The 13,647-nt window shown below is 39.1% G+C and overlaps 1 protein-coding gene and 1 pseudogene across 1 annotated transcript; one reads left to right on the top strand and one right to left on the bottom strand.

The window, feature by feature from the left end:
• Window positions 1-5,623: 5,623 nt before the first annotated feature.
• LOC109168046 lies at window positions 5,624-6,784 on the bottom strand (annotated as a pseudogene).
• Window positions 6,785-8,653: 1,869 nt separating this feature from the next.
• Window positions 8,654-9,259, top strand: LOC109168045. Its single transcript, XM_019317100.1, has one exon. It carries the CDS (start codon window positions 8,654-8,656, stop codon window positions 9,257-9,259), a length of 606 nt encoding a protein of 201 aa, XP_019172645.1.
• Window positions 9,260-13,647: the final 4,388 nt, after the last annotated feature.

Below are 13,647 nucleotides of genomic sequence, written 5' to 3'. Positions count from 1 at the left end.
CGATATTTGGCTTGATCAACTTCTTTTCTTTCGTTGTCTATGTCCATGTGCAACGAGGTGTTCATTGGAATTTTAACTGACGTCTTGCCGTCAACTCCAAATTTCTTGATCATCTCTTTAGTGTACTTGGTCTGACTAATGAATATCCTCTCGGTATTCTACTTAACTTGAAGCCCAAGAAAATAGTTAAGTTCTCCCATCATGCTCATTTCAAATTTATCTTGCATGAGCTTCGAGAACTTTTCACACAAAGATTGTGACACCCTGTAAATTTATCCTTTAAACATGAATTAATTATTTAATTAAGTCATAAGCTCCTCTTCATTATCCTAATGATCTCCATTGAATTTGGTTAAGGGAATCAAGTTTGACCCAAATCCCAAATTTATTGATATGGTCAATGGGCGGACCTTGATTTAATACAGTGGACCTAATGTCTTTTAATTAAATTAAAGGTTGTTAGCCTTTAAATGGATAAAAGGGCCCACTTGTGATCAAATCAGTTTTAGTCCTGGTTACCCAAGTTATAACCTAAAATCCTTACTCCTACACTTGACAGAAAACGAAAACCAACCCAACCCTACATCTCTCTCTCTCTCTCTCTCTCTCTCTCTCTCTCTCTCTCTCTCTCTCTCTCTCTCTCTCTCTCACAGACACACACACACACACACACACACACACACACAAATCCCCTTCCCCCAAACCTAGCCAAAAGAGTTCTTCACCCTTTCCACCATTGAAGGCTACCAAGTTTAGACATTTCCCCATCACCGAGCTTAGGAAAGATCACTTGGAAGAAGCCCTTCAAGAAGGATCTTAGGATTTGTGAGAGATTGGATTAGGCTAAGAAGGTAATGTATGTCTTACAAAACCTATATTCGTTGTTATATTATTATTATTTCGTGATGTTCTTGAGTGATTATATGCATATTCTTGTGTTTATGCATGTTTAGAGCTTGTATCTAGGGTTCTTTAATGTTATTCCTTGAGCTATTCCATGTATTCAAGTTCCTATTGTTGTTGATGTGAGTATTGATGTGTTTGGACTTGAAATTGCGTATTTTTGTTAAAGTCCCAAAGTGGGAAAAATTGGCTACAGCAAAGGTACCATCGAGTACCCGGTGCGGGGTTGAACCCCCACCTGAATATCCGCTAAAACAGGTATTATTTTTCGGCAGGGGGCTGGAGTGTGGTCGTTCCACCCGCTGGTACGTGCCGGGCGGTGGTCCGTTGGCCTCCGTTTGGTCGATCTCCGTGTATTGAAGTGTCTTCTTTGATGTCCCGTAAGTCTAGAACAATGTCCTAAGTACCGTAATAGGAATTGCGAGTCTTGAATCATGCAAGTGGTCCAATTTTGTAATCCGATTGGATTGAAGTAAAATCTATAATGTTTCTTATGGGTCTCTTGATTATCTTGATGTCACTTGTTGCTGTGAACTTGTACATATGAGTACTTTTCCTTGATTATCCATTGAATATGTCATTTTTGAGCCTTAAATGTCATGTTGATGTCTATGTATGATGAATGTAATGAAGCTGGCGCTAATGAGCTGCGTGCTCAAAATGAATGGCGGTATGATGCACTGTGGTGCTTATGATGATGCACTGTGGTGCTTATGATGATGCACTGTGGTGCTTATGTTATTGCGTTGCGTGTGCAATTATGATTATGTTTATGAAAAGAAGGCGGGGAGCATGGCTCCAAAGGGATAAGGTTGGACTGGTGCATAGGGTGGTCTCGGAGGTAAAGGTTGGAACTGTTATAAGGATAGAGCGGTGTAAAGGTTGGAACATGCTATAAGGTTGGAACTTGGAATGTGTAACTTGGTTACCGTTTGTTATTCTTGTATCCTAGTGTTGTCTTATCGTGTCAAATCTATTGGTATGTCATGAGTCTGATTATGTTGATGAGTGTATCCTCCAATAAGTCAATGATCTGATTTGAAAGCTAGAGTTGTTAAGATTATACTTATGTATTCCCAAGTCTAAACTAATTTTCTTATATATATATATATATATATATATATATATATATATATATATATATATATATATATATATATATATATATATATATATATATATATATATTGTACTCAACGCGTTTGAGTGGGTTACTTAGCAATTCTCGCTAACGGTTGCTACACCACATGTTTTTCCAGGTACAGACTAGTAGATACGAGAGCGCGCTAGACGGAGCTGTGATTCCTAGTTTTAGTTAGTGTTAATCTTTAGTTTTAACGGCCTGTGAGCCACTGTGATAGACAGATGTTACTTTTGGATTATGTTTATGTAATTTTGTGTGTAATGGAGAATTTAATTGATTTTACCTACTTTTCTTATCATAACAGAATATGTGCAACTGTGACATAGATAACCAATCAGATAGACAATCAGAGATATAGACAGATAAAGAAAAGTGCGGAAAGGTAAAGATGCAACACAAGATTTGGTAACGCAACTCGATACAATGTGTATATACATTTGGGGGACGATCACTAATCCGTCCAATCCACTAACCCAACTTCAAAGTACAAAGGTGGAGACAATGAATCTCACCCAAGTTACAAAACAAGGTAAGTACCCAATCTACCTTGAACTTAGTGGATTGTGAAGTCGAAGATCCACGCACTCAGAGGTTTACGAAACTCTCTTCCATGGAGATCAATCTCTGGTGCAGTCCGCTTCGTGACGGGATCCTACACTGCATCCAACAGCTGCGTGATCTTGATATCCACTGGTTTTAGCTCGTAGTGTTCTTCTCGAATTCATCAACTCAAATCACCATGAATCACCAGGCTTGAGAAAAACGATTTTGAACCAGAGAGAACGTAATATTTAAGTGATTTCTTTCTTGATACTAGAGTGTATCGGATGGATTCATTAACCGCTTAACAATCAGCACTTCTGAATATATAGTCTCCGGTTCAGGGAGGTATCCATAATCTGTTGCATCAACTAACTTCTTAGAGCATCTCCAACCTATCCATCTCCAAAACACCAAATTTTTCAGCAAATGTCACATCAGAAGGAATATTCTGAGCATATTCTCACGCCAAATTTTATTCATCTCCAACCCATTTACACCAAAACACCAAACTTTTTGTAACACCCCGTGTTACGATCCCTAAAACCAATTAATCACTTAACCAATTACCCAAAGAAAGAATTAAATTACAATAATTAATCGGGAAAAGGCCCACCATAGTACGTGGGCCCTCATCTCTAAACCCAACCCCTAGTCCTAAAAGGAATAGAGTTAGCAAGCCTATAGTATTTGGGCCCTAATTAGGACTCTTAAATATATAAATAGGGGAACATAGGAGGCACCTAGAACCCCCACCACAATAATCCCTCACCCCACAAGGAGCTCCAAGAATTCCCCTAGGAGAAATCAAGAAAGAAGAAAGACTTAAAGAAAGATCCTTCATAGCCAAGGAAATTAATTAAGGCTAAGAAGTAACCCATGTCTCAACAAAACCTATTTTCATAGCTATGATTCCCCTCTTAGGATTTCCCCATATTCTTGTATATTGATGATTCGTATATTGTTCTTGACGATTGGTGTTATAATTCCATGGGCGATCTTGATAATCTTGTTTGGAACCTAGTTTCTTGATGATTATGTGCCATTCTTGATTGTTCTTGATGTTTAAAGAGGAATCGTGTTCTTGTTAAATTGAATGTGTCTAGAGCCCTAGGTCGTATCGTGAAATTCGTATGGTGTTATTCTTGATGTGTTGGGTGGGAATTCGCATGATTGTGTATTAATTATGTTTAGAAAAGCATGATAGGATATGTGCCGTATGTTTCCCGCTTTTGGTCCGTTAATTGTCAACGTGTTGTTATCAATTGCGTTTGAAAGTGTCTAAGCATGGTTCCGGGTGCCACTACGGTTACCGGGGCGTTTTTTTTATGAAAGAGTCAGTGGGGGGTAGGTGGGGGTAGGGGACCTGCCACCTACCCGCGGCCAACGTTGAAGTCGCCGACAGCAGGCAGCCGGCAGTCAAGCGACTGCCCGCCGGGCACCCGCTGCCCGGAACCACGACGCCGGCGGGCAGCCGGCGGGTGACCCCTCACCCACCGGCTACCCGTTGGATTTTTCCCCACTTTGGGATTTCGGCTTCCCCGTTTGATGTTCCCCCGACCCCCGTGGTGTCCCAACGGACTCCGTCTATCGTGCCTAAGTCTAGTTTGATGTTTCGGGTACCGTTCGTAGGATAAATGAGTCTTATATATCACATGCTAGTTGAATTGGTATCCCGTTGGCCTAGGTGAAGGAAGTATGAACCCCTTAGGATTATTCCTAGTTTGTTGATGACCACGCATAGGTTTCATTATACGTTTTCTCCCCTTCCCAATGTGTTAATGTGGGTTGCATGTGCTTGCTATGTGTTATGTGTGCATGATACCCCAATTTGGTTGCGATCAAATTGGTTATTCCTGAGCTGCGGTTCAGAAGCTGGCTGCGGTCAAATTTACACTCTCGGGCTGCGGTCCACCGTTTGGTTGCGATCAAACGTTTTACATGAGCTGCGGTTCATATTCCTGGCTGCGGTCAGATGACTACTCTTGGGCTGCGGTCCACTGTTTGGTTGCGATCAAACATTATGATGAGCTGCGGTTCATCGGTCGGTTGCGATCGACCCCTCCGTGTTGCGATATGGGGCAGGGTGCTGCGGGGCCGTGTCAGAGCTATATGCGCGGACCCTCATGTATGGGCATGCGATTGGTCCTGTGGTGCCAACAAAGTGTGTTATGTGATGAGATAGGGATGGTTTGATTGTTATGGTTGTTATGAAAACGTGACCATAGGATACATGCTAGTAAACTATATATGCTTGATTATGACTATTGGTTGTGCTTATCTCTATCTGTCATATCTGTTCCCTATACCTGAGAATTGTGCATGCTTGGTTATGACTGGTGGTTGTGCTTATCCCTATCTGTCGAGTCTATTCCATGTTTTGAAAGCTAGAGTCTCTTAGGATATATCTTCATGCTTCGAAATGGTTTTTCGTATATCTATGTATATATCTATATATATTGTATTTCAACGCGTTGGAGTGGGTTACCAGCATCTCTTGCTGAACAGATATATTTGGCTTTCAGGCACAGAAGAGTAGACACTGGAGCGCGCTAGAACCCTGGAGCGTAGAAGTAGATAGTTTCCCTTTCGGCCTGCGTGCCATGTTTATGCATTTACTTGTTGAGGATATTAGTCAGTTAGCCTGTGAACCTGAGTTCTCTAGCTCAGGTGTGGCATAGCACCCCGTACTCTTTATATTATGTTTTGGAATTCAATGAGATTTTACCTTCTTTATATAAGTTTCAAAAGTTTTCAAAAATCTGGGGTGTTACACTTTTACACTAAAATAATTTCATTTTTCAATTATTAGTTCGAATTTAGTTAGTTTAATATAATTTAGTTCGAACTAAATTAGTTTAATATAAAATATAATTTGTAATGTAAATAATAATTTTTATAAAAATTAATTTTATTATAACATTAATTATTTAAAAATCGAATTTAACAATATTTTTGAAAACTTAATTTATTCCACAATAATAATACAACATGCAACATCTAGTACATTTAATTATCGAAATTACTAAATCATTCTCACAAATGCTCAATCAATGCATTACGGAGTGCATAATGAGCTTCTTTATCTTTAATTTGTCTATGTCGAGCAAGAAATTCTTGAAATATAATATTCTAATCTCTACCTATATCAACTTCAGGAGTCGGTGCTTCCTTCCAACCTTGTATATCTGCTTGCTCATCACGTTCGTCCTCAACGATCATATTGTTGCATTATAATGCAAGATGACATTATATCATGCAATACACGTTTATCCCAAAAACGTGCCGGTCCCTTGACTATTGCAGATCGTGATTGGAGAACTCCAAATGCACGTTCTACGTCTTTTCTACACGCTTCCTGCATCATCGCAAATAACTTCTTTTTGGGCCCTCGAGGTTCATGAATTGTTTGTACCAATGTGGACCATTTTGGATATATACCATCTGCTAAATAATATCCAATGTTGTATTGTTGTCCTTGAATAACATAATGACAAGGAGGTGTTATACCGTTTGCAAGATTTGAAAACAAATAAGATGCCTCCAACACATTAATGTAGTTATTCGACCCTGGCATACCAAAATGTGCATGCCAAATCCACAAATCATAATCGACTACAGCTTCAAGAATAATAGTTGGTTCTCTACTCCTCCCAGCATATTGTCCAGCCCAGGCAGTTGGACAATTTTTCCATGTCCAGTGCATGCAATCTAAACTCCCAAGCATCCCTGGAAAACCACGTTTTTCGCCAATTTGAAGCAACCGTGCAACATCATTAGCATCAGGTGCTCTTAGATATCGCTCCCCAAAGACCTCTACAATTGCTCAACATAATCTCTTCAAACTTTCAATTGTAGTTGATTCTCCAATCTGGATATATTCATCTGCTGCATCTGCCGGTATTCCATAAGCCAAAACTCGAAACGCCACTGTAACTTTTTGTAAAGTAGATAAGCCCAGTCTACCGATTCTATCCTTCCATTGCACAAAATAGTTTTCATGGCCTTTAACAGCATTGGCAATTCGTAGGAACAAATTTCAACTCATTCGAAATCATCTACGAAACATTGCTTCAGAATATTCTGGATACTCTGAAAATAACCATTCCATAATCTTCGATCTGCTTCTTCACGATCACGATGAATCACTCTATGACCAAAAGTCGAACCTCCATGCCTTGGGGGTTGATTATCCATATTTTCCATGTAGGAAGCTATGGCAAAGTTGTGGCTAGTATATGCATGGGTTAATAACTGTGTCTGTACTCGTATTGCACTTGAGAGATTCTGCTTAGAATCTGGTGATGAGGATGAGGAAGATGAGGATGATGAGGAAGAAAATGGCATAGGACATTTTCCAGTGTTGGAATTCATATTTGAATTCGTATGTTTAGAGATAGATGATAAGGGGTTAAATGCTCAATTTGTTGGTGATGAAGAACATTTTTATAGGCATGATCAGAATTGTTTAGAACCGTTAGATTAGATTGCGAAGATCACATCCGTTCAATGGTATGCTTGTCCTTTTCCACACATACTCCAATAAAAGATATCACATGCATCTTTGAAGAATCAGCTTTTATCTGAATTGTTTAGAACCGTTAGATTAGATCGCGAAGATCACATCCGTCCAATGGTATGTTTGTCCTTTTCCACACATACTCCAATACAAGATATCACACGCATCTTTAAAGAATCAGCTTTCATCTGAATTGTTTAGAACTGTTAGATTAGATCCTGAAGATCACATCCGTTCATTGGTATGCTTGTCCTTTTTCACACGTACTCCAATAAAAGATATCACATGCATCTTTGAAGAATCAGCTTTTATCTGAATTGTTTAGAACCGTTAGATTATATCGTGAAGATCACATCCGTTCATTGGTATGCTTGTCCTTTTTCCACACATACTCCAATAAAAGATATCACATGCATCTTTGAAGAATCAGCTTTTATCTAAATTGTTTAGAACCGTTAGATTAGATCGTGAAGATCACATCCGTTCATTGGTATGCTTGTCCTTTTCCACACATACTCCAATAAAAGATATCACATGCATCTTTGAAGAATCAGCTTTTATCTGAATTGTTTAGAACCGTTAGATTAGATTGTGAAGATCACATCCGTTCATTGGTATGCTTGTCCTTTTCCACACATACTCCAATAAAAGATTTCACATGCATCTTTGAAGAATCATCTTTTATCTTAATTGTTTAGAACCGTTATATTAGATCGTGAAGATCACATCCGTTCATTGGTACGCTTGTCCTTTTCCACACATACTCCAATAAAAGATATCACATGTATCTTTGAAGAATCAGCTTTTATCTGAATTGTTTAGAACTGTTAGATTAGATCGTGAAGATCACATCCGTTCATTGGTATGCTTGTCCTTTTCCAAACATACTCCAATAAAAGATATCACATGCATCTTTGAATCAGCTTTTATCTGAATTGTTTAGAACCGTTAGATTGATCGCGAAGATCACATCCGTTCATTGGTATGCTTGTATCTCTATATAAATACTACAATTCGATTTTAGAAGTAACACCACCTATCTTTTGAATATCAATATCTCTTTCTAGTTTAATAGTCTTTGGAATATGTCAAAACCCTCACGTTCAATCCGAACTTCCTCATACTCTAATGAAGAAGATAAACTCATTTGTACTATATTTATGGATATTGCCCAAGATCCTGAAAAGGGCAATGATCGCTCTGCACCAGATTTATGGAAACACATTGCACAAGAATATAAACAAATGCTACCGGCACACATTTGTACCGATCGAACTTCAAGATCGTTGCATAGTCGTTGGGCAAATATATCAACAGCGGTTAGCAAACTAAGAGGGTGCATTCAACAAATAGAGAACATGAACCCAAGTGGTGTATCTGAACAAGATATTGTGAGTATCTTGTAAATTTGTGTTATTTAGCTTTCTCTTATTTTTTGTTTTAATTGCGTTGTTTAATTGGAATTATATTTTATTTATAACAGCTTGATAGAGCAAAGGAGTTAGTAAAGCAAGATCCCAAATTCAAAGGCGGATTTAAGTTTGATCATGTATGGACGATTGTCAAAGGCATGCAGAACTGGGAGCTTGCTAAATGTTGGAGGTCGAAAAAGAACTTCCAAAGGATCACAATCACTCAGAATCGAGAAGTTAATAGGCTCTTCCTCATTTGCAGTTGATTTGAATGATGATTTTGAAACTGATGAACATTGTAATGAAATGAACAATGTAGGTGAACGTCCTACGGGAAGGAAGAAGGAAAAGATGAAGCATAAACGCTCGGATGAGCGCAATCAATTTATTGCCGCAATAGAACAACAAACTGCACAATTCAAAGGAATGTTCGAAAACAATCATGAGTTACTCCAAAAACAATATGAGCTTGATTTGCTTACAGCTCAAAATGTAGCGAACAAAATAACATTGGGAAAAGAAAAAATGGCATTAGCAAAACGAAAAGAAGATAACAAAATCTTAAGAATGAATTTAAATTTGATAGAAGATCCAGCTGTGCGTGAGTCGATTAGACGCCAACAACTACAAATTGTTGCAGAGAGAAATCAAGAGCATGGAGGAGGAGTTGAATCAAATCGTGAATTTGATCAATTCTTTGATAATTTGGGAGGAAGTGGGAGTGGACTAGGAAATTATTAATTTTATTATATTTATTCAAAATTGTGTTGTATTTTCTAATAATATTATTATGGCGTATGTATTTTAATTTTTATTATGTTCTAGTCATGTTTGATGTATGTCGTATGTATTTTAACTTTTATTATGTTCAAGTTATGTTTAATGTATTTTGGAATTTTAATTAATATATATTCAATATTAGTCTTGTTTCGATCGTCTCAATGAGATCTTTAAAATGGTATTATTTATATTTAATAATACAAAATTTAAATATAAGTATTTAACAAAATAAAAAATTACATATAAAACAAATAAAGGATACATTTGGAATTATAAAATAAAAAATAAAATAAAATAAAAAAAAGCAAGGGCAAAAGGGTATTTTGGCATTATAGCGCGGATGAACAGTGCAGCGCCAAATATAGCACTGCACTGTTCATTAACGCCATTCCCTTTGGCGTTATCGCGCAATGGCATCCTACCTTGGAGAGAGAAATTTGAGGCGATGGCATTTTGGGGTTGGAAATTGCCGTCCGTTGGAGATGCTCTTAGCAAGATTACAAGGATACCCTTTTAACGTAAGAAGAGAACCAAGGTCATCCTTGTAAAGACACCTCATGGCATAACTGTCTTCTGCCAGCTCATTCGACTTTTGGTCAGCCAGTCTTCTTGTCAGCTTCAGTCTTCACATAAGCTTCTGATGTATTCCCTGATCAATTAGGTCTTTACTTCAAACAGCAGACTGACTCTTGACACGACCTAATCTAGTTTTCCATAATAATAAAGCCAATTACAATTTGGGGTTTTATCTATCTAACCAAAACACTAACAGTTTAGTTGATTTGTAGCCTGTGCATCTAAGTTCTTAAGCTTAGATGTGGCATAACATCCCCAAATATTATGTTTAACTTCCGCACTATTCTGATATCAATGATAGGTTTCATCGTATTTCTTAAGCTTAAAATGTTTTAAATTATGCCAAAAATCGGGGGTGTTACAAAGATGGATTGGTACTCCCAAAGATAATATCATCAACATAGATTTGTACCAATAGAATATGATCTCCATCTTTAATTCGGAAAAGGGTCTTATCAACTAGTCCCTTCGTGAATCTACAGTTGACTAGGAAACACGAGTCATACCGCTCTTGGCGCTTGCTTCAATCCATATAAGGCCTTTTTCAACTTGTAGACCTTATCCATTCCACTCTCCGAATGAAAACCTGAAGGTCGTTCCACATACACTTCCTCTTCTAGTAAACCATTTAGAAATGCACTCTTGACATCCATTTGGAATACTTTGAAGTCTTTGAACGATGCATACGCTAGAAAGATCCAAATGGCCTCCAATCTACCTACAGGAGCGATGGTTTCATCAAAATCAATTCCTTCTTCCTGACAGTAAGTAGCCTTTGGCAAGGAGTCAAGCCTTGTTCCTAACAATGACTCCTCATTCATCCAACTTGTTCCTAAAGACCCATTTTTTCCCAATGGATTTTTGGTGCGTAGGTCTAGGAACTAGCTCCCATACATCGTTCTTCTGGAATTGATGGAGCTCTTCTTGCATGGTTGTGACACAATCAAGATCACCAAGGGCTTCTTCCACAATCTTTAACTCGATTTGTGAGAGAAAGTAAGCCATCATGCATTCATGAGTTAATGTCTCGATAACCATGGGCTATCTTGGTAGCCTCCATATTCTTATGATACAACTACTCTACGGCCTTGGCTCGACAAACCAAATTGGCCAGCGTGCAGCCCATCTGTGAAATGGTTGCAGATTAGGTAATTTAACTAGAGGGAAAAGTGGGTAAGGGAGGAGGTAGGGTAAATACGCACCTGGATAAGATTTCGAACCCCTCGTTCGTCGATCCAATTTGATGTCCATTCAGACGTATCCTCCGATGTGGGCAGGATTCAACAGATTTTTATCCAAGAGGCTGGACGACTAGTTTTGTAACACCCCAGATTTTCAGGACATTTAAAACTTTATAAAATAAAGGTGAAATCTCATTAATTCCCAAAAACGCAACATAAAGAGTACGGGGTGCTATGCCACACCTGAGCTAGAGAACTCAGGTGCACAGGCCAACTAACTAATATCCTGAATAAAGTAAATGCATAACATGGCATGCAGGCCGAAAGGGGAAACTATCTACTTCTACGTTCCTAGATCTAGCGCGCTCCAGTGACTTATTCTTCTGTGCCTGAAAGCCAAATATATCTGTTCAGCGAGAGATGCTGGTAACCCATTCCAACGAGTTGAAATACAATATATATATATATATATATAAATATATATATATATATATATATATATATATATATATATATATATACGAAAAGTCATTTCAAAGCATGAAGATATATCCTAAGAGACTCTAGCTTTCAAATCAGGGAACCGACTCGACAAATAGGGGTACACAAAGTCTACAGTCATAACCAAGTATATACAATTCTCACATAGGAAACAGTCATAGATAAGCACAACCAATAATCACAATTAAGCATTACTAGCAAGAGCCCTATGATCACGTTTCCATAACAGTCATATCATCAATCCCTCGCATCTCATCATATAGCACACTTTGTTGGCGCCACAGGACCAATCGCATGCCCATACATGAGGGTCAGCGCATATAGCTCTGACACAGCCCCGCAGCACCCTGCCCCGTCTCACACTACGGAGGGGTCGATCGCAACCGACCGATGAGCCGCAGCTCGATATAATATGTATATACCTGACCGGTCTTTACCAGCCTGGTTAACAGTTGGGATGGTTCTCAACCCATTCAACTGCCCGTATAGTGGACCTTTGTCCTATATAATATTTATATACCTGACCGGTCTCTACCAACCTGGTTAACAGTTGGGATGGTTCTCAACCCATTCAACTGCCCGTATAGTGGACCTTTGTCCTATATAATATTTATATACCTGACCGGTCTCTACCAGCCTGGTTAACAGTTGGAATGGTTCTCAACCCATTCAACTGCCCGTATAGTGGACCTTTGTCCTATATAATATTTATATACCTGACCGGTCTCTACCAGCCAGGTTAACAGTTGGGATAGTTCTCAACCCATTCAACTGCCCGTATAGTGGACCTTTGTCCTATATAATATTTATATACCTGACCGGTCTCTACCAGCCTGGTTAACAGCCAGTATGGTTCTCAGCCCACCCGACTACCCGTATAGCCCGATTGATCTCAACCAAATTGGGGTAACATGCACACCTAACACATAGCAAGCACATGCAACCCACATTAACACATTGGGAAGGGGGAGAAAACGTATAACAAAACCTATGCGTGATCCTTCAGATACTAAGAATATTCCTAAGGGGTTCATACTTCTTTCACCTAGGTCAACGGGATACCAATTCAACTAGCATGCAATATATAAGACTCATACGACCTACGAACGGTACCCGAAAATCAAACTAGACATAGGCACGATAGACGGAGTCCGTTGGGACACCACGGGGGTCGGGGGAACATCAAACGGGGAAGCCGGGATCCCGAAGTGGGGTACAAACCAGCGGGTAGCCGGTGGGTGAGGGGTCACCCGCCGGCTGCCCGCCGGCGTTTTACAATTTCGGGCAGCGGGTGCCCGGCGGGCAGCTGCCCGCCCGCCGGCTGCCCGCTGCCGGCGTTGCCCGACTAAGCCGTGGGTAGGTGGCGGGACCCCCACCTACCCCCCACTGACTCTTTTTCACCAAAAACGCCCCAGGAACCTTCGTGGAACCCGAAACCATGCTTAGACACTTTCAAACGCAATTGATAGCACACGTAGACAATTAATGGATCAAAATCAAGAAACAAACGGCACATAACCAATCATGCTTTTCTAAACATAATCAACACCCAATCATGCGAATTCCCACCCAATATACCAAGAATAATACCATACGAATCCCACGATATAACCTAGGGTTCTAATTATTTTTAAATCAACAAGAACACAATTCATCAAGATTCGGTAGGAATATCATATAACTACCAAGAACATCATATAATCATTAAGAACATCAAGAACACCATATAATCATCAAGAACGTCATATAATCATCAAGAACACCATAATTATCAAGAACCTCTCCTCATCAAGATCACCCATGGAATCATCCCATCAATCATCAATAATAATATCACAAATAAACAATACACAATATTATGGGGAAATCCTACGAGGGGAATCATAGCTATGAAAATAGGTTTTGTTGAGACATGGGTTACCTCTTAGCCTTAATTAATTCCTTGGCTATGAAGGGTCTTTCTTTAAGCTTTCTTGATTTCTTGATTTCTTCTAAGGGAATTCTTGGAACTCTTTGGGTGGTGAGAGATTATTGTGGTTGGGGTTCTAGGTGTCTCCTTATTTTCCCTATTTATATATCTAAGAGGGTTAC

The sequence above is a fragment of the Ipomoea nil genome, unplaced genomic scaffold (assembly GCF_001879475.1).
Source record: "Ipomoea nil cultivar Tokyo-kokei standard unplaced genomic scaffold, Asagao_1.1 scaffold3172, whole genome shotgun sequence".
NCBI lineage: Eukaryota > Viridiplantae > Streptophyta > Magnoliopsida > Solanales > Convolvulaceae > Ipomoea > Ipomoea nil.
Note: the sequence above shows the minus strand (reverse complement) of the source record. Positions and strands in the feature narration are given on the sequence as shown.

What these genes read in the sequence shown, in the direction of transcription:
- LOC109168045 (XM_019317100.1), top strand. Translation starts at nt 8,654, where the DNA reads ATGTATGGACGATTGTCAAAGGCATGCAGAACTGGGAGCTTGCTAAAT.